Genomic DNA, 25903 nt, shown 5'->3' with positions numbered 1-25903 from the left:
ATTTACATATTTGACTCTAAGTTGGATTAGGCCTTTCTCATCCCATAATAATAATACTAATAAGATACCATATATTGAATACATACTATGTGCCAGGCTGCATGCTAAGTCTTTTTTTAAAGTTTTTAAATTTTCATTTTATGTACAAAGCACTAGCATTGTTTCTCCATAAGGCAGATGTCTTGAATGACCCATTCAAGGAAGTTCATTTAGCCCAACTTAATGAAGCTGATGTCCTTCAAGTACTGCTGTAAACACTGGCTGCACATATTGAGACTGTATTTCTGGATTAGACTGTGCTAATTTGAGCAGACACATCAAGAGCAAAAACCCTGGCCACATTTTCTCGCACGGCTCTAGTAGAGCTGCTGGTGGCCCATGCTCTACTAGGCTTCAACAAGGCAAAAGTGCTAAGTCTTTTTTTTATTATTAGTTGTTATTCAATAAACTACTGCTGCTGCTGCTAAGTCACGTCAGTCATGTGCGACTTTGTGTGACCCCATAGATGGCAGCCCACCATGCTCCTCCGTCCCTGGGATTCTCCAGGCAAGAACATTAGAGTGGGTTGCCGTTTCCTTCTTCAATGCATGAAAGGAAAAGTGAAAGTGAAGTTGCTCAGTTGTGTCTGACTCTTAGTGACCCCATGGACTGCAGTCTACCAGGCACTTCTGTCCATGGGATTTCCAGGCGAGAGTACTGGAGTGGGTTGCCAGTGCCTTCTCCATTCAATAAACGACAAGCTTTCAAATTTTAAATGCGGTGCATTTTCAGGCAAGGAAGCAGAGAAGACATGAGGTCCCACAGAGAAATTGGATAGGGGGTTTTGGGCTTCCGAGGGCTGTAACATTGTAACCAATGTTACAGGCTATTCTCCAGGTGCAGATGCTGACACACACAGAGGGAGAGCTGGTAATTTATTTAAGATACATCTGGTGTTTCTTGGAAAGCATATCCTAAAAATGAAGAGACAAAGGGAAGTCTGTCCCTCTCCACTCATCTGCTCAATATCCTCTCTAAAGTAAGCCCATCTTCTTCCTTGGAAATGAGCTCTGACTGCATGATTAAGGATGCCAAAGAAAAGCAGCATAATATAGTAAAAAAATCAGAGCAGGAAAAACAGTTGGTGAATTAATGTCCTAATTTCCTTTTGGGGAATGTTCTCTCCTCCACTGTGGGGTGTCTTGGTGGGAGAATAAATCAAGGATCCTACCCCTCACTATAGAAAGCAAAGTGACCAAGCCTGACCTCCCATTGGCCAAACCCATTCAAGAGCCTGGAGAGACAGTCCCTGGAGGTCGTGCCTCTGGAGCACAGAGATGAAGAATGGAAAGTGAATCCTGAAGGGCAAACACGAGAACTCTTCCTCCCCTACTCTCTTCACCCAGTCATCTCCTACAAAACTCTCATTACAGCTCAAATATCCCTTCTCCAGGAAATCTCACCTGGATCCACAGGGAGTGAGACCAGGGAGTACTTTTAAGCATTTTTGAAGCTTTCTGTTGTTTATAATTATTTATGTTTATAACTTTAATGGTCATAAAAATAAGTTTGAAAACTGGAAACTGATGCCCACAAAAACTTGGAGTAAGACACTATGGAGAAAAGGAATTGTTGAGGGAACATTCTTCTGCCTGCTCCTCCAGCACTGGCCTGCCTAAGGCTCTCCACACCTTTATCTCGTTTTTACCCTTCCTCCCACCCTCTCTCTCCTTCACCTCCTCCTTCACTTCCTTCTCCTTCTTTTTCTTCGTCCCCCCTTCTTTCTTCCTCTCATTCTCCTTTTCCTCCTCCTTGTTTTTCTTCTTTCTTCTCTTCTTCTTTCTGTCTCTCTTTCCTCCCTCTCTAGGATTGTCTTTTCCACCAAATGGAAAAGCCAAAAGTGTTTCATTTACAAATGAGGATTCACGAACACCACCAACCTGAGTCAGTCACTGAAAAGGGGAATTCAGTCCAGTTCCATCTGTATTGCCAAGCATGGCCAAGCTTTATGTCTCCTATCCACCTCCCCAAATGAGGAGTTTGTCTTCAGGCACTCAACACCCTCATCTCCTGGTACAAAAAGAAAAGGAATTGGGTAAAAATCAGGGTTCGGGAAACCAGGCAGAGGTTGGGCTGACAGCCTCTTTCTTCCTGATTCTGAGACTAATTATAGGTCTTAAAGTTACAGGCCAAGGTCGTGACAAGTGATATCAGTGAGCCAAGGCCTGACATAAGTCAACAATGAGTGGTGAGGACTATGGATCTTTCTCTCATTTTAGTGGGCATTTGTTATTTAGGTCCCCTCTTCTAATAAGTGTCAAGACAGAAAATCTGTTGGGAAATGGAGAAAAGCAGTTCTTAATGGTATTACTGGAGTCCATGGATCCAGCTCTGCTAGATATTTATGGATATTTCAGTCATGTAAATGGATACCCTCCTTTTCTGTTCCTGCTGTGCAGAAATGTAGGGGCCTGGGCTGACAACCCCAGGTCCAGCACACAGTTTCACCCTCGTTAAGTTCTCTGAGAGTCAGAATGTACCTGAAACATCCCTATGACACCATCTTCATTTTTGGATAAACCGAACAAACTGGGGCTCAGCAACCCCCCAGGATCCAGTGGCTTCATACCAATGTCTGGATTTCTTATTTTTAATTTTTATTGGAATATAGCTGCTTTACAATGTTGTGTTAGTTTCTGCCATGCAGCAAAGTGAATCAGTTACATGTATACATGTATCCACTTTTTAAAAGATGTCCTTCCCATTTAGATTACACAGAGCACTGAATAGAGTTCCCTGAGCCATACTGTAGGTTTTCATTAGCTATCTATTTTATACATACTAGTGTATATATGTCAGTCCCAATTTCCCAATTTATCCCACGCCCCCTTCCCCTACTTGGTAACCATAAATTTGTTCTTTACATCTGAGACTCTCTCGTTTGCAAATAAGCTTGTCTGTACCTTTTTTCTATATTCCACACATAAGCAATATTATATGATATTTGTTTTTCTCTTTCTGATTTACTTCACTCTTTATGACAGTCTCTAGGACCATTCATGTCCCTGTATATGGCACTATTCCATCCCTTTTTATGGCTGAGTAATATTCCATTGTGTATATATGTATATACACACACCACATCTTCTTTATCTGTTCCTCTGCTGATGGACATTTAGGTTGCTTTCATGTTCTGGCTATTGTAAATAGTGTTGAAGTGAACGTCAAGGTACATGCATCCTTTCAAATTGTGGTTTTCTCTGGATATATGCCTAGGAGTGGGATTGCTGGATCATACAATAACCTTATTTTTAGTTTTTAAACAAACCTCCATACTGTTCTCTATAGTGGCTGCACCAATTTACATTCCCACCAACAGTGTAGGAGGGTTCCCTTTTTTCCATACCCACTCTAGCATTTATTGTTTGTAGATTTTTTTGAAGATGGCCATTCTGGCTAGTGTGAGATGATACCTCATTGTAGTTTTGATTTGCATTTCTCTAATAATTAGTGATGTTGAGCATCTTTTCATGTGTTTGGTGGCCATCGAATATCTTATTTGGAGAAAAGTCTCTTTAGGTCTTCGACCCATTTTTTGTTCGGGTTGTTTGTTTTTTTGTTATTGAGGTGCATGTGCTGTTTGTACATTTTGGAGATTAATCCCTTGTCTGTAGCTTCATTTGCAAATATTTTCTCCCATTCTGAGGGTTGTCTTTACATTTAGTTTATCATTTCTGTTGCTGTGCAAAAGCTTTTAAGTTTAATTAGGTCTTGTTTGTTTACTTTTGTTTTTTTTTTTCATTACTCTGGGTAGTGGGTTGAAATCTTGCTGCGATTTATCAGTGTTCTGCATATATTTTCCTCTAAATGTTTTATAGTATCTGGCCTTACATTTAATTCTTTAATCCATTTTGAGTTTTTTCTTTTGTGTGTTAAAGAGTGTTCTGTTTTTATTCTTTTACATGTATCTATCCGGTTTTTCCAGCACCACTTATTGAAGAGACTGCTTTTTCTCTGTTGTGTATTCTTGCCTCCTTTAGGTGGCCACAGGCACATAAGTTTGTCTTTGGATTGTCTATTCTGTTCCTTTGATCTATATTTCTGTTTTTGTGCCAGTACAGACTGTTTTGATTACTGTAGCTTTGTAGTATAGTCTGAGGCTGGGGAGTCTGATTCCCCCAGCTCCATTTTTCTTTCTCAAGATTACTTTTGCTGTTTGGAGTCTTCTGTGTTTCCATACAAAACGTAAAACTTTTTGTTTTAATTCTGTGAAAAATGCCCTTGGTAATTTGACAAAGATTCATTGAATACATAGATTGCTTTGTATAGTATAGTCATTTTCACAATATTGATTCTTTCAATCCAAGAACATGGTTCAGTTCAGTTCAGTTCAGTCACTCAGTCGTGTCTGACTCTTTGCGACCCCATGAATCACAGCACGCCAGGCCTCCCTGTCCATCACCAACTCCCGGAGTTTACCCAAACCCATGTCCATCGAGTCGGTGATGCCATCCAACCATCTCATCCTCTGTCGTCCCCTTCTCCTCCTGCCCCCAATCCTTCCCAGCATTAGGGTCTTTTCCAATGAGTCAACTCTTCACATGAGGTGGCCAAAGTATTGGAGTTTCAGCTTCAACATCAGTCCTTCCAATGAACACTCAGGACTGATCTCCTTTAGGATGGACTGGTTGGATCTTCTTTCAGTCCAAGGGACTCTCAAGAGTCTTCTCCAACACCACAGTTCAAAAGCATCAATTCTTCGGTGCTCAGCTTTCTTCACTGTCCAACTCTCACATCCATACATGACCACTGGAAAAACCATAGCCTTGACTAGATGGACCTTTGTTGGCAAAGTAATGTCTCCGCTTTTATGCTATCTAGGTTGGTCATAACATGGTATAACTCTCCATTTGTTTGTGTCATCTTTGATTTCTTTCAGAGCCTGGATTTCAATCCAGGACTTCTACCTCCAAGCCCAGTGCTGTGAGTCCTCATCTCTCTAAGAGAGGATCACTTCTCTTCCAATGCCGTGCCAGCCAAGAAACAACTTGCCACAAGTACAATCCTTTCATCAAGATAGTTTAAGTAAGTACAATTTTCTGAAATAGATTACTTTGACCTGATATGTGCACATTGGACAAAGTAACAATTGTGTGTGTACATAAAGACTAATATTGATGGTGAAAGTCAGGGGAATATTTTTTAAAGCAGAGACTATTTGGTACTTACTTTTATTACAATGGGTTTTGGGGAATGAGTTTGATAAGAATAAAACACATGACACAGCACAATACACAAACGAGAAAGCCTTCCAGCAAAGTGGCAGAGAAACATGGCATTATTCGTAGAGCTATTTATCACAAGAACAAACAGGACAGCATTTCCCAAAGTGTATTGTATGAACCATTAATCTCTAGGGATGTTAAGGCAAGGTGGTGAACCAGGGACCAGGCTTGATCACTCAAGAGCTTTTGTGTAGCAGAGTTTTATTAAAGTATAAACAGGGACAGAGAAAGCTTCTGACATAGACACCAGAAGCGGGGTGGAGAGTGCCCCCCTTGCTAGTGTTGGCAAGGGAGTTATAGTTTTCACAATAAATCAAAAGAATGTCTCAAGGTTGTAAAGATCTTACTAGACCCACTCCCATAATTTACATTTTAAGATAACAGAATTAGCCAGAAGGTTTTCAGGAAGGAGAAACTGTTCTCAAGCAGGATACATTGTTGTTTTATAATCCTTAGTACAGAGCTTAAACTGAGTTGTTTGTTGTGTAATCATCAATTCTGGGCTTAAAGAAAAAACATTTTATGTGACTAAAACTAAGAAATGTAGAGAAAAAAAAGATGTTTGTCCTTTCCTTCTCCTTGAGAATTCCAGACCCCTATCTCCTCCAGACCCTGGACTTCTTATCAACCTGCCTAGGAATTGACTCTCTCAGTGGGAAGGGGGTATTAATGTCAGATAACAACAGGGCAGCTGCATACACTACCCGTTCTGAAGGATTCAGTGACAATCCTGAAATAAACCTGTTTAACATGGCTGTTTCAAAACTTATTTTAACAAGGACATCAACGTATAGAGTTACCTGGCTACAATAGAAATCAACAAAGGCTAGCATGCAGAAATGGGGAAAATTGTTAGAAGGCTATAGGTTAGCTTGTAGAATTACACTCTTTGTTTTTTCAAATATTAATTTGTGTCAGCAAGCTTTCCATGTCATTGTACCAATATGCATATGTTCCCTTCATTCTTTCAAATTGCTCCAAGATATTTCATTGAATGGATGGGTATCAATACCTATTTCTGTGAAACAAACTATCCTAAAACTTAGTGACCTAAAGAGGTCAGCTGCACAGTTCTTCTGGTCTGATTCAGTCTGATTGATTGCTGATGAGCTTTCTTATGCATCTGTGGTCAGCAGGCAGGTCAGCTGGAGAGAGATGGTCTAGGATGGCCTAGAATTGTTGTTGTTCAGTCACCAAGTCTTGTCCAGTCACTAAGTCCTGTCCAGTCGCTAAGTCCTCTTTGCAACCCCATGGATTGCAGCACACCTGTCCTTCATTATCTCCCAGAGACTGTTCATTCATATCCATTGAGTCAGTGATGCTATCTAACCATCTCATCTTCTGCTGTCCCCTTCTCCTCTTGCCTTCAATCTTTCCCAGCATCAGGGTCTTTTCTAATGAGTCAGCTCTTTGCATCAGTTGACCAAAGCATGGAGCTTCAGCTTCAGCATCCATCCTTCCAATGAATATCCAGGGATGATTTCCTTTAGGATGGACTGGTTGGATCTCCTTGCAGTCCAAGGGACTCTCAAGAGTCTTCTCCAGCACCACAGTTGGAAAGCATCCATTCTTTGGCACTCAGCCTTCTTCCTGGTCCAACTCTCACATCCATACATGACTACTGGAAAAACCATAGCTTTGATTATATGGACCTTTGTTGGCAAAGTAATGTCACTGCTTTTTAATGCGCTGCCTAGGTTTTTCATAGCTTTTCTTCAAAGAGCAAGCGTCTTTTAATTTCATGGCTACAGTCACCATGAGCAGTGATTTTGGAGCCCAAGAAAATAAAATGTCACTGCTTCCACTTTATTCCCTTCTATTTGCCATGAAGTGATGTGACCAGATGACATGATCTTGGTTTTTTGAATGTTAAGTTTTAAGCCAGTTTTTTCACTCTCTTCTCTCACACCAGGAGGCTCTTTAGTTCCTCTTCTCTTTCTGACATTAGAGTGGTATCATCTGCATATTTAAAGTTGTTGACATTTCTCCCGGCTATCTTGATTCCAGCCTGTGATTCATCCAGCCTGGCATTTCACATAATGTACTCTGCATATAAGTTAAATAGACAGAGTGACAATATATAGACTTGATGTACTCCTTTGCCAATTTTGAGCCAGTCAGTCGTTCCATTTAAGGTTTTAACTACTGCTTCTTGACTCATATACAGTTTTCTCAGCAGACAAGAAAGGTGGTCTGGTATTTCCATCTTTTGAAGAATTTTCTAGTTTGTTGTGATCCACACAAAGCTTTAGCATAGTCAATGAAGCAGAAGTAGATGTCTTTCTGGAATTCCCTTGCTTCTCTATGATTCAATGAATGTTGGCAATTTGATCTCTGGTTCCTCTGCCTTTTCTAAATCCAGCTTGTACATCTGGAAGTTCTTGGTTCGTGTACTGCTGAGGCCTAACTTCAAGGATTTTGAGCATTAACTTGATAGCATGTGAAATGAGTGCAACTGTACAGTAGTTTGAATATTCTTTGGCATTGCCTTTCTTTGGGATTGGAATGAAAACTGACCTTTTCTAGTCCTGTGGCCACTGCTGTTTTCCAAATCTTCTGACATATTGAGTGCAGCACTTTCACAGCATCATCTTTTAGGATTTTCAATAGTTCAGCTGGAATTCCATCACCTCCACTAGCTTTGCTTGTAATAATGCTTCCTAAGGCCCATTTGACTTCATACTCCAAGATGTCTGGCTTTAGGTGAGTGATCACACCACCATGTTTATCCAGTTCATTAAGACCTTTTTTGTATGGTATTAGTATTAGTCACTCAGTCATATCTGACTCTTTGCAACCCCATGGATTGCAGCCTCCCAGGCTCCTCTATCCATGGAATTCTCCAGGCAAGAATACTGGAGTGAGTAGCATGTCCTTCTCCAGGGGATCTTCCCAACCCAGGGATCAAACCCACATCTCCGCATTGCAGGCAGATTCTTTACCCTCTGAGCCATCAGGGAAGTCCCTTTTTTTGTATAGTTCTTCTGTGTATTCTTGCTGTCTCTTTTTAATCTCTTCTGCTTCTGTTAGGTCCTTGCATTTTCTGTCCTTTATTGTGCTCATCTTTGCATGAAATGTTCCCTTGATTTCTCCAGTTTTCTTGAGGGGATCTCTTATCTTCCCATTCTATTGTTTTCCTCTATTTCTTCGCATTGTTCACTTAAGAAGGCTTTCTTATCTCTCCTTGCTACTATCTGGAACCCTGCATTCAGTTGGGTAAATCTTTTCCTTTCTCCCTTGCCTTTCACTTCTCTTCTTTTTCTCAGCTACTTGTAAAGCCTCTTCAGACCACCACTTTGCCTTCTTACATTTCTTTTTCTTTGGGATGGTTTTGGTCACTGCCTCCTGTAAAATGTTACAAACCTCTGTCCATAGTTCTTCAGACACTCTGTCTACCAGATCTAATCCCTTGAATCTATTTGCTACCTCCACTGCATAACCATAAGGGATTTGATTTAGGTCATACCTGAATTGCCTGGTGGTTTTCCCTGCTTTCTTCAACTTAAGCCTGAATTTTGCAATAAGGAGCTCATGATCTAACCCACAGTCAGCTCTAGGTCTTGTTTATGCTGACTGTATACAGCTTCTCCATTTTCAGCTGCAAAGAGTATAATCAATCTGATTTCGGTATTGACCATCCAGTGATGTCCATTTGCCTTTTCATACTATTTATGGGGTTCTCAAGGCAAGAAGTGGGTGGGTCAGTTTCCTCTTCCAATGGACCACGTTTGGTCAGAACCCTCTACTAATGACCCGTCCATCTTGGGTGGCCCTGTACGGCATGGCTTCACTGAGTTCTGCAAGTCCCTTCACGAGAAGGCTGTGACCCATGAAAGAGGATATGGTTCAGAATGGAATGCAAATCTAAAGTCCTATTAAGGTGCCTTAATCTTTCCACCCAGTGTTCTCATGCTGTATAGGCTCACCGAGTTTCTCCAGGCCTCTGTTCAATTGTCATCCCCTCCAAGAGGACTTCCTTGCATCATCCATGTCAAAGAACAGCCCTGGCCCTCTCCAGTCCCTCTTCCCTGCTATACTCATGCTTACCACCACTTGACACTGTATTCTGGATCTGTGTGTGTCTCCTCTTAGCAACCAAGTTCTAAGGGGGCAGAGGCCTGTCTTGTTTGATGTATTCTCAGTGCCTGATCTGGACTGGACTGATCTGGACAGCACTAGATATATTTTCTGGTTAATGTAAACATAAGCTCAGCTGGAGATAAGATTCAAATTCCAGCCCAGAGAAAATATGATGTGGGTGCCAAGTGGTTTCCTGCCTTCCCTAGAAAGAGTTCCTGGCTGCCTCCCTCAGGACAGTGCTGGGTGGGGTCTCTGCTTCTGAATAAGTGATTACCTCTGTGTTTCCAGGGCTGACAGCTGCAGGACAGGGTTTTCTTGAGCAGTCACTAATGACCACTCACAGGAGTACCTTTTATGCTGGCTCAGGAGTCAGAAGACCTGGGTTCCACTCTTGATTTAGCAGCTCACACATTGTGTGACTACAGACCATCACAGCACCTCTGTGAGTCATTTCTCCTATCAGAAAATCAGAAGGTTGAAAGCTCTATGACTTTGACTGTCATGACTACTGGTTTGTTTGGTTGTCACCCTCTCATAAGATATGTGGAAACTAAGGTTTCTTGCCAGTATTATGTACCTGGGAATAAGACCCAAAGAAATTAATCAGCAGGGGTAGAGACTAATCTTAAATGAGACAGAGGAAAAAAACAGAAGTGAAAAGAACAACTTTCCTTTGATTGCTTTCATCATGATTCATCTTTTGTACAAGTAATCCATGTTCAGTTTTGATTAGAAAATAGCAACAAGATTTGGACTCTTCTCAGAAGTAGACTCTGTGAGGTCCACACAATGTTTTAGCTTCAGCTGCAGTCTGAACCACTTGGGAAGCTTTAAAAAAAAACACAAGAAACCGATTTGTATTTCATTGGTGTGGAGAGTGGCCCGGGTTTTTTACATCTATTATTGTTTTTTTAATGTCTTCAAGTGATTGAAGTACAGCTAGATAAGACCCACTCCTTTTGTTGCTGTTCATCCTTGCCCCTAGTACTATTTCTTATATTCACAGAGTATTTAACCAAAATCATTTCCCAAGTACCAACATGGCCTAAAGTGGCATTTTCTAAATTTCCAGAAGCTCAGAGTATGTATTGCTTGGATCTCCCTTGGAGATTAAGTTTCCTTTACTCTGAATTAAGGCTTTGTGTACATTGCAAATATGGTGAAATCACCGAATTACCAGTATTAAACATTCTGCATTGACCCATGTGAAGAGTGGGTGTTCTCTTTCAGTGATTTACTCTGAAAGGGTCTACAGAATAGCAGCCCAGCTGAGGGGAAATATCCATCTCCCAAATCTTCAGAGAGCCTTTAATTCTCTATTATCTCTCACCACCTCAGAACTTTTTCCAAACATCAAAGATCCAAGGGCAGAAAAGATCAGTGAATTTTATTCCATGCTTTGATACAGATATTTTTATACCCAGTAATAATGATAGCCAACAATTGAGGGCTTATTTTAAGTCAGACACTGTTCTAAGAACTTTACATGAGCTTGATGTATTAATACACAGGGTCATGCCACCTCTGTGGTAAAAGTGTCCCAGTTTACACATGAAGAAACTGAGGCCACAGAGGTTAAGTTCATTGCCTAGAACAAAAGCTAGCTAAGTGGTACTGGGTCTTTAATCCAAGCCACCTGACTCCAGACAAAGCCTCTGCATTTTAACACTGTGACTCAGTGCCACCTACAGGAACTACAGTGGGGACTGAATTAATAGGTCAAGAGTAAAAATACTGAATGAACACATAAAGTTACAGTATGTACTTAGAAGCTGGAACAGGAAGTTCAGTGTAACACAGTGCTGTTGCACACATGGTGTGAACTATCTGTATGATGTATAAGTGAATTATCTGTTAAGTGAATTATCTGTATGATATATATATGTCCTGGGAGGCATTCAAGATGTTTGCTTTCATATATGAAAGAATACCAGTAACAGACCATTAGCTTTCTTCACAGGAGGGTAGCTCTTCACCCATTTCAAGGAGGCTACCTGGAGTGGCATAGTACAGCTGGGTAAGAGTTGACTGATACAGGAAATAAAACGCACCTAGCACCCACTCACTGGTTATAACTTAATAACAATGTATGTTAAATTGCAAATGCATTCTACTAGTTCCTTTTATGAATCAAAATAGATAGCCAAGGGAATTTGCTGTATGTCTCAGGGAACTCAAACAGCGACTCTGTATCAACCTAGAGGGGTGGGATGGGGAGGGAGATGGGAGGGAGGTTGGAGAGGAAGGGGACATATGTACACCTATGGCTGATTCATGTCTATGTTTCACAGAAAACAACAAAATTCTGTAAAGCAATTCTCCTTCAGTTAAAAAATAAATAAATTAGAAAAAGAGAGTATGAAAGGAAAAAGGTCCAAAATTGTTAATAGCAACTTTATTGTTTCACTGGTGAAAAAAAATCATAATTGTATGATGCATTTCCCCCTAAATTTACAACAATGAAGGTTATACATAAATTATATAGATCACAAATTTTCTATTTTATACTATTTAGAACAAAATTATTTTGATAAATATGTCCAGAAGACAACATAAGTTCTTAATGGATGGCTGAGTCCAAATATGCAAAATATAGCTTCTGGTTTAGACCATGGTGCTTTAAAATCCTCAAACATGCATTAATATACTCTAGTTTTAGGGAAAATATTACACATGGCCTTATCTTGCATTTTGGGAGAAGCCCAAGCTGAATCTCACATACAGTATTCCTTTCCTCTAAATTAATTTCAGAACAAAGATACTTTCAGGTTAGTACTTCCAAGGAATGAAGGAAATTATACACTCAACAGTGAAACAAAACAGAAAAAATGGAAGGGCAGCTCATTAGTAACAGAGATAAGTGGGGGTTTTTTGGCTTTTTTTTGTTTCTTTTAAACAGATCACAGGAATTTTAAATAGCAGATCAATCATGCTACTTAGGATGAGCAGACAGACCTGAACACTTATGAAGTGAATAATTTTATTAAGGTCTTGAAGGTGAGTGTCCGGAGGTGCTGGGTAAAACACACCACAGGTAAGAAACGGGAAACCTACCTCAGCATTTCTGAAAGGCACAATCTATGGAAGGGAAGCCTAGTATAATAAAACCCTTACTGGATGTGCGTGGAAAGAAGGATGGTGAGCCTGACTCCTTTTTAAAGGATGAGACCCTCATAAATTGGCCCTTCAGATTCTGGTGATTCCCGCCTCAAGCGCAAATGCTCCAGTGTGTTATGAAAATGTTTGTTAATCTGCTCTGTTTCTTCACTGGATTCAAGATTTGGGAGGTCTTCTCGAATCTTTTGGATAAGCTGATTCAAAACCTGAATAGTGACCTATAAAAGAATACATACAATTTCACAATCAAGTATGTACCATAAAAGATAATGCAATTTAATACGAACATCTTGAAGAGCTTTTGTTACTCTTAGAAGTTACCAGAATAATTATGGAAAAAAAAAAAGAGAGAGATGTGAGAACATGATCCCTGGCTTTAGGAACAACTATTGGCTATTCATCTAAAACATCAACAAATAAACAAAAAATACTTAATGGAAATTCAGAACTTCATAAACCAGTAAAAGGAGAGCAAAATTTTATTTAACCTATAAATACTGATCAATCCTTTATTTGGGAATTACTCTATATTTGTGATAAATACTATTCAGTATTTGTAAATTCTTTTTTATTTTTTAAACAGAAAGTGACTGGTTCCAAATTGGGAAAGGAGTACCTCAAGGCTGTATACTGTCACCCTGCTTATGTAACTTCTATGCAGAGTACATCATGAGAGATGCTGGACTGGAAGAAGCATAAGCTGGAATCAAGATTGCCGGGAGAAATATCAATAACCTCAGATATGCAGATGACACCACCCTTATGGCAGAAAGTGAAGAACTACTAAAGAGCCTCTTGATAAAAGTGAAAGAGAGTGAAAAAGTTGGCTTAAAACTCAACATTCAGAAAACTAAGATCATGGCATCTGGTCCCATCACTTCATGGCAAATAGATGGGGAAACAGTGAGACTTTATTTTTTTGGGCTCCAAAATCATTGCAGATGGTGACTGCAGCCATGAAATTAAAAGACGCTTGCTCCTTGGAAGAAAAGTTATGACCAACCTAGACAGCATATTAAAAAGCAGAGACATTACTTTGCCAACAAAGGTCTGTCTAGTCAAAGCTATGGTTTTTCCAGTGGTCATGTATGGATGTAAAGGACTATAAAGAAAGCTGAGCGCCAAAGAATTGATGCTTTTGAAGTGTGGTGTTGGAGAAGACTCTTGAGAGTCCCTTGGACAGCAAGGAGATCCAACCAGTCCATCCTAAAGGAAACTAGTCCTGAATATTCATTGGAAGGACTGATGCTGAAGCTCCAATACTTTGGCCACCTGATGCGAGGAGCTGACTCACTGGAAGAGACCCTGATGTTGGGAAAGATTGAAGGTGGGAGGAGAAGAGGACAACAGAGGATGAGATGGCTGGATGGCATCACCAACTCAATGGACATGAGTTTGAGTAAACTCCAGGAGTTGGAGATGGACAGGGAAGCCTGGCGTGCTGCAGTCCATGAGGTCACAAAGAGTTGAACACGACTGAGCAACTGAACTGACTGACTATTTTTATAAAATGTTCATAAGCTAAAGAGATAAGAATTTTCTTGCACATAGTGAGCTCTTCTGTTAGATGCCATCCATATAGACAGAGAACTTTAGAGAATGAAAGAGACCAACTAAGTGGATTCTCCAAACTCTGACCCTTGTAAACAAAAAAAGAAAGTATCAAAATGATAAACTTTTGTTATGTGTCAAACCTAAGAACAGGAAAAGAAAATATTATTTCACTAACAACAATTTACTATTCACTTACCGCATCATTTTCCTTTTCATAAAAATAGATATATCTGTTCAGGATTTCTATAAAAAGTTGCACTTGTAGAGAGGGGTCCATGCACTGATTTGCTATTTTCAGAGCTTTCTTTAGGCATTCCATTACCCTTTTGCCTCCATGCAGCTAGAAAAAAGGCAGTGAGGAGTATTAAGGAAAGAATATTAAAGGGTTAAAGGAATTACAAATGTCCCATTTCACACAAAGAAATAAACACACTACTATGGCTCTTTCATATTTTAAAAGGACACAAATTTAAATCCTCTTCACTTTTTAAAGTACACAGCAATATTTTAAAACAAATATATTGTTTTATATATTTATATGTTAAATGTTTTATATTTATTTTGTATATTTTTAAAAGGAAGTGGTACAAACTTGCTATGTTGCAAAATCCTCAAAGTGGAGGATCCACCACAGGATGTAACTCTCTATACATTACTGTTCATTTCATTTAACAAAACAAAGAAATTTCCTGTCAGGCTTCTAAGCACTCTACCTATTTCACGTCCAAGGCACAACACCACAGCAGCCGTTCCCTATCAATGATCTCCCTCCCATCTTACCTCCTCTCCGTTTTTGTCTGTGTTTCTGCCAGACCAGAAGAGATGTGCACAGGTGCTCACCGCTCGGCCCTGATCAGGTTTCTTCAGAAGTTTGGATGCAGCAAGAGCACACTGAGTTCTCAAGGGCTCATGGTTTTCTTCACTGAAGCACTTCATCCTCTCAAAAGTACCAATGATCAAGGTGATAGCCGCCAGTTGTGCTTTGGAATCACTGATTTCATCTTCGTACAGAGAAAATGCCTGGTGCACACAAAGCAGAAAGGACCTTTAGAGACTAACTATCTATTAGAGCATTTTCCAAAGTTATTTCCCATCGAAGCCTCAACCTGTGAGTAGCTCGGACTGGAGTATACATGTGCCCTTGCTTGGAAAGCCACAAGACAAAGATGCTGACAAGTTGCAACAAAGAAATCTGCTTTAACTTTTAATCCAGAGAATCCAAACTGAATTAACAAAGGGATTTTTTTTTCCTCATGAAAGTTTTACCATGACACACTTGAAAATCCTCAAGCTCACTCAAAGTATGAAAGGATCAGTTACCCAGTCGTGTCCAACCCTTTGTGGCCCCATAGGCTGTAGCCCACCAGGCTCCTCCGTCTATGGGATTCTTCAGGCAAGAATACTGGAATGGGTTGCCACTTCCTTCTCCAGGGATCAAACCCGGGTCTCCCACACTGCAGGCAGACTCTACCGTGTGGGCCACCAGAGAAGCAGTGTCCAGTAATCCTGATCAATTTTTCTGCTCCAAACCAGTCAATAAAACTACAGTATTAAGAAGCATAGTATTTCCCATCAAGATGGTGGGAAAGGGGTGCTTATAAATTAACAGTAAATCCATGTGTACCACCATCATTAACACTGTTAACATAACATGACATGACATGACATGACATAACATAACATAACGTAACATAACATAACATAACATAACATAACATCATTAACATAACAAGTGACTGAACGGAGCAAACAGATTCATCCCAGAAAGAGAGCAGATCATCACCTGGGACATAAATTCATATGCTACTGTTTCATGATTTTCAAAACCAATTTCTCCAGCAGCTAGAGCCCCCTGAAGAAAAAGTCTTAAGGGTAATTCTGCCAGCTCTGCTTTGATCAAAGCACTGATAGTCTGGTGAGCAAATGAAAAAATCTTCTGGCATTTCTTTTCCCATTTGTCATCCTAAAAAAAGAAAAATAGTTTAAATTACCTTAAATTCAAGATTAACTTAAGAATATTTATTTTAAATAAAACTTTTATGAAACAAATAGGAAAAGTGGTAAAAGTTGACTTCACAGTTTTCCTACTATCTTCCTGTCTCTTTTGTGGAGTCCACAAGTAAATCAAGCAGGATGCCTTCTCAAAACAACCATTTGAGGTCACTGGCTTGGCAATTTTTACATATTTGGCTTGTTTTTTTCCTATCAAAAAAAGCAACATATTTCCAAATTGGACAAAATTTGGAAAACATATAAAAGAATTTTTAAAAAACTCTTTAAAACCATCCCTAAATCTACCACCCAGCAATAATCACTAATTACATTATGATGTTAATGTCTTCCTTTCTTTTTCCTATGCAAATATTATGTAACTGGGATCCTTTGGGTATGGTTTTGTTTTCCGCTTTAAAGTACTTACTGAAAAGTTAAACTGGGCTCAGTGCTGCATGCAATTGGTATTCAACTTCTTTTCTTTCACTTATTTTATCATGATTTCCCTCATGATATTAAAATTATTTAAAATCATTTTAATCACTAGAAAATATTCCATAAAAAGGATACAGCATAATTTACTTCCTTTTGGAAATAAATGTAATATAACAAATGGTTTATAAACACAAAGCATTATTGAGTCCCTAATTTTTTCCTTAGTATAAATTTTTAGAAGTGGAAATACTGGATTCATTAAGGCTGTAGTTACATACTGCCAGAGTTTTCTAGAAAGACTGCAGTAATTCACATTCCCACCATTACTAGATGAGAATGAATTCTCATCACACCATTGCCATTGCTGAACATTTTTCTTTTTTCTTTACCAGTTTGATTTCTAAATAAGTTCACTATTATAATTACCAGTGAGGTTAAATATTTTATCCATGTTTGACTATCCAAATTTCTTGTTAAAGCAATCGATTCTTTTCATTTTTAAGAGAGGTTAATAGTCACAGATTTTTACAAGGAATAAATGCAATAATCCAAGTTTATAGTCCTTGGCACAGTGTGTGGCAGATAGTAATGTACTCAGTTCAGTTCAGTCGCTCAGTCGTGTCCAATTCTTTGCGACCCCATGAATCGCAGCACGCCAGGCCTCCCTGTCCATCACCAACTCCTGGAGTTTACCCAAACTCATGTCCATTGAGTCAGTGATGCCATCCAGCCATCTCATCCTCTGTCATCCCTTTCTCCTCCTGCCCTCAATCCTTCCCAGCATCAGGGTCTTTTCCAATGAGTCAACTCTTCGCATGAGGTGGCCAAAGTATTGGAGTTTCAGCTTCAACATCAGTCCTTCCAATGAACACCCAGGACTGATCTCCTTTAGGATGGAATGGTTGGATCTCCTTGCTGTCCAAGGGACTCTCAAGAGTCTTCTCCAACACCACAGTTCAAAAGCATCAATTCTTCGGCGCTCAGCTTTCTTTATAGTCCAACTCTCACATCCATACATGACCACTGGAAAAATCATAGTCTTGACTAGATGGACCTTTGTTGGCAAAGCAACGTCTCTGCTTTTTAATATGCTATCTAGGTTGGTCATAACTTTCCTTCCAAGGAGTAAGCGTCTTTTTATTTCATGGCTGCAATCACCATCTGCAGTGATTTTGCTAGTTGCTTTCTTTATTGTTACATTTACAAACATGTATCCATAAAATACTGGGAAAAAAGGAATTACATGACAAGCTGGCCTTATAAAAACTGGCCAAAGGCATGCTATGTCATGCTGGTAGGTCTACTGAATATACCTTGTTTCTCTATTAATTATTGTTTCTCCATTATTGGAATGTTTCTCCAATATTAGATCTTACTTGTTATGTACTGCAATCTCTGAACAAGACTACTGCCTCACTTCAGAACTTGTACTTTATAAAGACTCCAAGAAAATAAAATCATTCTTGAAAAAGTAAAGCATTCTCAGTCATTCTGTGAAAAATTTATCTATGTCTCACAAGTGATCTTTAGACACAGGAAAAACTTCAGCATCAATTTAAACTGTTTGACTCTCCCATTTCTAAGTGTTTCTTTTAATGTGATTCCTCAAATAGTATGTAATCTACCAACACCATTATTAGTAATACTTAACATAGGACTAGTAATGAATTGAGTTATTGAAACTGGGATTTTATTACACTATTTTCTATTTGTACATGTTTGAAATTTTCTATCACAATAAAATAAAATACACACACAGAGGAAAAAATTAGTGACATACTTAAAAGTAAACCCACCACTTTAGAATTCTCTTTGTAGCGAAAAGCCAGCTGGTAAGCTGCAAATACCAAAGGTGGCAGTGTGAAGCGAATCCGTTGATTTCCACCAGCTCCAAAATGTTTTCGTGCTGTGTTTAAAATCTGACCAAAACAAACAGACAAAACCCATTAATCTTTTCTGTAATTATAGAAAACATAATTAATTATTTATAAAATTAAATGAGGGCTCCAGTTATGATGATTGCTACCATTTTTTGAATACAGTTTTTATGGTATACTCTTACATTTCTTTTCTTGCCAAGTCATCACCATCGCCCAAGAGACAGATGCCCACCAGGCTCCTCTGCCCATGGAATCCTCCAGACAAGAATACTGGATGGGTAGCCATTCCCTACTACAGGGGATTTTCCTGACCCAGGGATCGAATCCGCATTTCCTGCATTGCAGGCAGATTCTTTACTGTCTGAGCCACCAGGGAAGCCCATCTCACAAATGGGGGAAGGCCTGAGGTTCAGAGAGGTTGTATAACTTGCCCTAACTTACAGAGCTAGTCAGGGGCAGATACAGATTTAAATGTATTTTCACACACACATGTAAAAAGTATGCTGTGTTGATAAAGACAGGCTCTGAAGATAGACACATTTAAACGTAGATTCTAACACTTACTATTTGTGTGACCCTGGGAAAATTACCATTTACCTTCTCTTAACTATAATTTTCACTCTCAGGGTTGTTGGGAAGATCAAATAACAGATGTAAAGTGTTATCAGTATTAACACACTGCATGTACTCAAAATACTGGCTACTATTATAATATAAAAAATATGCATATTGCTGGTATATCATGCCTCTTACTTCAGGAAAATAGTAAGACCATTTAAATCAAGGAAGATGGTAATAAACTTTAAAAGAGCCATTAGGAAACAAATGTCTTCTGGTTGTTTCACAAAAACCACAAGAATTCATGAAATACTTTTTACTTGGAGACACAGTGTGTGACATATTCAAGTTTTGTAAATTTCTTTGATAATCGTAGATGGATAGGAAGAGAATGCATTCCCCCTTGAGAAAGTCAAAGCTAATGATCCTCACCTTAAAGGTGTTACTTTACATAGCATAACCAACTGGCCACAGGTGGAAAGCACACTTTCTACTTTGGTTTGCAACAAAAAATGAAAACCCACATAGGCCATGTATGTACATGACACAGAAACATAAGGCAATCAGGTAAAACCTTTGAACAATCAGGCCAGCCACTAGGTACAGATCACACACAGTGCACAGACTGTTCGACACTAAGCCAAGTCGAAGACTATCGCACTATAGACAGAAACCAGCTTCTTTTTCACAATGGTTATGGAGGAGTACAAGAGTGTCAACTATGGCAAAGTCAACACAAGAAGTCAGGGCTCATCCTCAAATTAACGTATTCTTCACTACAACAGACTAACAGTCCCATGTATCCAACAATGGTTAAACTACTTTGCCCAAACAATAATTAAGCCACTAACTGTGCCACCTTTCATAAATTATCCAGTATCAGTCACCAGTATCCTACTCAGGCAACATGTTTTATTCATTTCACAAAGGTTTATTAAGGACTAATGACAAAGAAAGGGAGAATCTCATCTGATTGTTCTTTGCCAGGAAAAAGGGGTTAAGAAAAAGGCAATTTTAAAGTCTTCACACATTTTCAATGTGGCAAACAAACACAACCTCTATTTGCAAACCTTGGAAACATAAACACAACTGAATATAAGGGTTGTTGCTCATACTTTTAAAAGTTTATTATGAAAAACTGAACAATTCTAAAAGCAAAAGACAGAAAGAAAATAAAAATGGAATGATTACTGGATGGATACCCAACTAAAGGAAGATAGACTTTTCTACAATTCCTAAGAAGTCTTCAGAAGAAATTACACTAACCAACTTGTTCTTCATAAGCTCCAGAAGTTTACAATTAATGCATTTAATCATAAAGTAAAAGTCCAGTTAATCTCTTACTCAGTTTCAATTCTTTTGAAACCTTTTAATACCACAAGTTGGATTACACTATTTGAGACACATCTACAAATGATTTCACAAGAAGCTGTTGAAGGGGTGTAAGAAGAGTTAATTCATACCAAGTACTGCTGATCAGGGTCCTCGGACCGTAGAAGATGAATGAATCTGCCCACAAGGCTCTGCTCATCAGCAAAGTCCTCTGGGTCAGGTTCTTCTGCAGGCTGATCTGGCTGATCCTGAATCAGTGTAGACACCAAATTCATTATGGAATCCACCTGTAGTATGGAAGACATGGAAACCAACTAGGGTGAAACAATCAGCATGTAATGCCACCAACAAAAGTGCTTTTAGTTGTGCAAAGTTACAAAACAGTATCAACAACTTAATTCCTTTTTTCTGTATGAAAGTGGATGCATGTTGGTACACATATAGATAAAAGTCTAGAAAGAGACAGACCAAATGTTAATTAAGAGCAATTATTCTCTTCCTGCGGGATTACAGTTACTTCATATTTTCTTCTTTATACATCTCCAATCTTATTTATAAATGAATAAGCTACTTATAATTATTTTTTAGTAGTAAATTACCTTCCCCTCCCATCTCATGTGTCTGTCTCATTGTCTAAAACCACAACTACATTGTCTCTGTTTTCTTAATATATAGCACGTCAGTATTCTCTTACCTGGTCTTGAGAGACAATTTCTGTGTTATAATCTAGAACATTACTAAGCACGTAACAACTCATGCTCTTTCTGGACTCATAGTCAAAATACTCAAAGAGTGGGTGGAAATGTTTTAATTTCAAGACTGTTAAAATATTGTTGTAAGTGTCAACAGGAATCTTCAAAAGTCTGGTGAGCTCCTTTGAAACCGCACTACTGGTAGCAATACTGCCAAAAGAAAAACAGCAGTCCTTCAGTGAATAAATTAACCTCTTACATACACAAACAGTACTTGATTCAGAAAAATTTGAAAATTTTCATTTACATATTAAAGGAAATGGGTGAAGTGAATCACACCATCTCAAAATACCCCAATGACTTCCAAGAGAGGTCTATCAGATGTCCACCTAAACACACACATTTATTCATCTATTAAAGTCCTATAGATACAATAGGTTATGCTGGTCTACAATTCATGAACAGGTTGTATACCTGCAGTTAAAAAGGACTGTTTAGAATGTGGATTTCTAAGGGACGTATTTTAAGTGGTAGTTAGGTTTCTAGGGCAGTCAATAAGTACTGTATATTCAGGACGAAAAAGCCATGCAAAACTAGCAATTCAAGAACGTAATACATAAATTATTTCTTCTGCATCAGATGTTGGTGAATAAGGAAAAGCAGGATAAAATTAGGAACATTCCAGGGTGACTGAGGAATATCCAGGCATTTATAAGACCTTCAGAAGTTGGGACTTCGAATTCTTTATTCTAATTTTACTTTAAAACTCACTTAGTGGGGAAGATAAAGATACAAAATTTATTTAAGATCTGGAATGTTTTTTTGGTTCACACAAAAAATGAGAGTGACAAAAAGAAAAAGAAGGAATAAAAAGAGGTAAAAGAAAAAAGAAACCTTCCAGATGCAACTAAACCACTGGAAGAGAGATGGAAAACAGAAAGATTATGTGAGATGAAATGATAATATAGGGCAAGGAGGGGCCTAGCTTGACTCCTGTTCAGAAGCAGTGGAGGATGGGACAGTAAAGGGACTACTAGGAAAAGATAATAAGATCGTAACTGCTCAGTGGCCACTAGAGGATGCAACAGTCTAGGACAGCATAGTTGAGGAAGATCCAAGTACACAACAGAATATTCATACTATGCCTGATATCAAAATCAAAGCTGAAAATAGAAAAAAATTTAAACCAATATAATTTTCACATCTTAAATACATAATGCATCCCTAATTTTTTCAGAATTTATTCATCTGTAGGAAACTACTTATGGAAATAAAAGAGAGGAAAACAACAGAATGGGAAAGACTAGACATCTCTTCAAGAAAATTAGAGATACCAAGGGAACATTTCATGCAAAGATGGGCTCAATAAAGGACAGAAATGGTATGGACCTAACAGAAGCAGAAGATATTAAGAAGAGGTGGCAAGAATACACAGAAGAACTGTACAAAAAAAATCTTCACGACCCAGATAATCACGATGGTGTGATCACTCACCTAGAGCCAGACATCCTGAAATGTGAAGTCAAGTGGGCCTTAGAAAGCATCATTACGAACAAAGCTAGTGGAGGTGATGGAATTCCAGTTGAGCTATTTCAAATCCTGAAAGATGATGCTGTGAAAGTGCTGCACTCAATATGACAGCAAATCTGGAAAACTCAGCAGTGGCCACAGGACTGGAAAAAGTCAGTTTTCATCCCAATCCCAAAGAAAGGCAATGCCAAAGAATGCTCAAACTACTGCACAATTGCACTCATCTCACATACTAGTAAAGTAATGCTCAAAATTCTCCAAGCCAGGCTTCAGCAATACATGAACCGTGAACTTCCAGATGTTCAAGCTGGTTTTAGAAAAGGCAGAGGAACCAGAGATCAAATTGCCAACATCAAGAAAGTTCCAGAAAAACATCTATTTCTGCTTTATTGACTATGCCAAAGCCTTTGACTGTGTGGATCCCAATAAACTGTGGAAAATTCTGAAAGAAATGGGAATACCAGACCATCTGACCTGTCTCTTGAGAAACCTGTATGCAGGTCAGGAAGCAACAGTTAGAACTGGACATGGAACAACAGACTGGTTCCACATAGGAAAAGGAGTACGTCAAGGCTGTATATTGTCACCCTGCTTATTAACTTATATGCAGAGTACATCAAGAGAAATGCTGGGCTGGAAGAAACACAAGTTGGAATCAAGATTGCCGGAAGAAATATCAATAACCTCAGATATGCAGATGACACCACCCTTATGGCAGAAAGTGAAGAAGAACTAAAGAGCCTCTTGATGAAAGTGAAAGAGGAGAGTGAAAAAGTTGGCTGAAAGCTCAACGTTCAGAAAACTAAGATCATGGCATCTGGTCCCATCACTTCATGGGAAGTAGATGGGGAAACAGTGGAAACAGTGTCAGACTTTATTTTGGGGGGCTCCAAAATCACTGCTGATGGTGATTGCAGCCATGAAATTAAAAGACGCTTACTCCTTGGAAGGAAGGTTATGGCCAACCTAGATAGCATATTTAAAAGCAGAGACATTACTTTGCCAACAAAGGTCCGTCTAGTCAAGGCTATGGATTTTCCAGTAGTCATGTATGGATGTGAGAGCTGGACGGTGAAGAAAGCTGAGCGCCAAAGAATTGATGCTTTTGAACTGTGGTGTTGGAGAAGACTCTTGAGAGTCCCTTGGACTGCAAGAAGATCCAACCAGTCCATCCTAAAGGAGATCAGTCCTGGGTGTTCATTGGAAGGACTGATGTTGAAGCTGAAACTCCAACACTTTGGCCACCTCATGTGAAGAGTTGACTCATTGGAAAAGACCCTAATGCTGGGAAGGATTGGGGGCAGGAGGAGAAGGGGACGACAGAGGATGAGATGGTTGAATGGCATCACTGACTCCATGCACATGAGTTTGGGTAAACTCCGGGTGTTGGTGATGGACAGGGAGGCCTGGCGTGCTGCGATTCATGGGGTCGCAAAGAGTCGGACACGACTGAGTGACTGAACTGAACTCACCCTTATATACAAAGGGGTCTGAATGGAGACACTGGTCTCTAAAGATGCCTATGGTCTATGAGTGTCACTACTTGATCACTGTACACAACCAAGCAACTGGCTGCCACTTTCTGCCCTGGTTAGTACCAAGCATGTCAATCTAACAAATGCTTAAAAAACAAGATAAACTCTAACATTTTTAAAAATAATTGTGAAAGAAAAACAAATCTGGGACAAAAAAGTTTTACAAAGGCTTTTATAAAAATGTTTGACTTACTGTTCAAGGTTGAGCTTATTAAATATCTCCACTGTTGTTTCTAGAACTTTATCAACATAGTCCACACGATCAGGATAACACTTCATAGCGAGATTAATGAGAGAGACTTGTAAAGATACAACATCCTCCGAAGGCATGTCTTGTCTAGACTGGAATGTTCAGAATACCATGGAATTTATTTTAAACAATTACTAAAAGAGTATCAGCTGAGAATTATGAAAGTTTTTAGAACTTAGGAAGAAAGTCATACAAACCTGTATTACTGTAGCCACCTGCTGTGAAAATATGTCAAAAAGTTTAATATCTGTTGGGATCCCAGGTCCATCTTCACGGTGAGCAAATAAAGCTAATCTAAAAAACAAAATACTCTTTATTTGAAAAGATATAGGGATCTGGGTAGTGGGATCATGGATGACATTTTACGCTTTCAGCTTTTCTCTCAATTCATTTTTAATGGAACAGTTTTACCAATGATGCCTTTTTCACTGCATTCTTACTTTATACCATATACACCAGATTTTTAACAGGCCAATTCTGTCAAATTCTTTGAAGCCTAATTAAGTAGTCATGGATAGAACTGTATTAACATGACAAAATGTATTCAACAGCCATGATTATAAAAAATTATCTCTAAAACGTAAAAAGTACATAGATAATTTTACGACACTGCATTTTTACTATTGTAAAGTTTAAAACATAACTAATTCCAAAAGCAGTCAAGTTAACTTCTATTTACCACATCTTAAACTACTCAAAATAATGTTTGTTCCATTATCATTACTGTTTATCCTGATTACAACTGGACCCACATTTTGTTATGCACAGAAGAATCACTACGGACAGAAATGGTTAAGTGGTGTTACGCCTAACATAAGAAAATCCAGTTATTAGCTTCCATTAAGAGTATCCCCAATTGACTTATATAAATTGACTTTAAAACTAATAACTTAGATATTTAAAACATAATAAAAGTATTTGCAGAAATAAATCTTCACTTGGGTTTCTGGTTTCATAATGTCAATGAGTGTATGCTCACAAGCAGGACACATACTATGTACCAGCACCCAGCAGGCACTCATTAAAGCTATATCAAAGGCCAAGTTTTATACTTTTAACCAAGACCAAGGGCTAAAGAAGTATAATTTAAACATATTGGGGATTTACTAATATTTTTAGTACTTGAAAACTCTTCTTTAAAAAAATGCAGTAACAGAGTGATTACTTGAACATTCTTAATCATCCATATTTATGTCTACTTGATAAAGATTCCAGATCAAATTGGTTCTCTCTGAAAGATAACTTTCATCATTGTAAAACACAAGGTTTGCTCTTTGGTGACAATTGGATTTATAAAATTTAAATGTTGGGCCTGTATAATGTCTTTAAACACCAATTAAATGCATAGATTAAAACTATTATCACCATGCCTCTGTTCAATCAAGAGCTAAACTTCTTTCATGAGTAAGCCAGACAAGTACTTAGTAGATACTCAGACTTACAGAACTAATGTAACTAAATCAAAATCATTAATAAAGATGTAAAAAAGAATTCACAAAAATGTTTTAAATTTATTATTCAAAAGTCAGAACATCTGCCCTTCAATACAGTAAACTCTTACCTATCAATTAAAGCAATGATTATGTTTTTCACATTTACATTTTGGTGTAACTCAGCACAGGCCCGGAGAAAAGGATTCAAAGTTTGAAGGTGGAATTCATCAGGGAAAACCTGAAAAATCAAA

At 38.6% G+C, this 25903-nt stretch overlaps 1 protein-coding gene and 1 pseudogene across 3 annotated transcripts in view; both read right to left on the bottom strand.

The window, feature by feature from the left end:
- Positions 1-209: 209 nt before the first annotated feature.
- Positions 210-380, bottom strand: LOC145513736 (small ribosomal subunit protein uS14 pseudogene; annotated as a pseudogene).
- Positions 381-5448: 5068 nt separating this feature from the next.
- The window catches only part of VPS35 (VPS35 retromer complex component), a 36926-nt gene continuing 16471 nt past the window's right edge, over positions 5449-25903 (bottom strand). Inside the window, exons 8-18 of one of the 3 annotated variants that reach the window (XM_081507972.1) lie at positions 25781-25890; positions 24417-24513; positions 24163-24311; positions 20907-21114; positions 20344-20499; positions 18239-18361; positions 15799-15978; positions 14796-15035; positions 14212-14355; positions 12459-12679; positions 10017-10172 (exon numbers count right to left, since the gene is read on the bottom strand). In XM_081507972.1, the coding sequence (XP_081364098.1) occupies positions 12500-12679; positions 14212-14355; positions 14796-15035; positions 15799-15978; positions 18239-18361; positions 20344-20499; positions 20907-21114; positions 24163-24311; positions 24417-24513; positions 25781-25890 (1587 nt within the window). In that variant the 3' untranslated portion in view covers positions 10017-10172; positions 12459-12499. Of the gene's footprint in view, positions 6774-10016; positions 10173-11724; positions 12680-13716; positions 14356-14795; positions 15036-15798; positions 15979-18238; positions 18362-20343; positions 20500-20906; positions 21115-24162; positions 24312-24416; positions 24514-25780; positions 25891-25903 lie in introns of those variants that run through there. The other 2 variants (XR_014059045.1, XM_081507971.1) reach the window with 2 other exon arrangements.

The sequence above is a fragment of the Giraffa tippelskirchi genome, chromosome 7, assembly GCF_054371585.1.
Source record: "Giraffa tippelskirchi isolate mGirTip1 chromosome 7, T2T-mGirTip1v1.2.pri, whole genome shotgun sequence".
Lineage (NCBI taxonomy): Eukaryota > Metazoa > Chordata > Mammalia > Artiodactyla > Giraffidae > Giraffa > Giraffa tippelskirchi.
The sequence above is the reverse complement of the archived record's forward strand: the minus strand, read 5'-3'. Positions and strand labels throughout refer to the sequence as shown.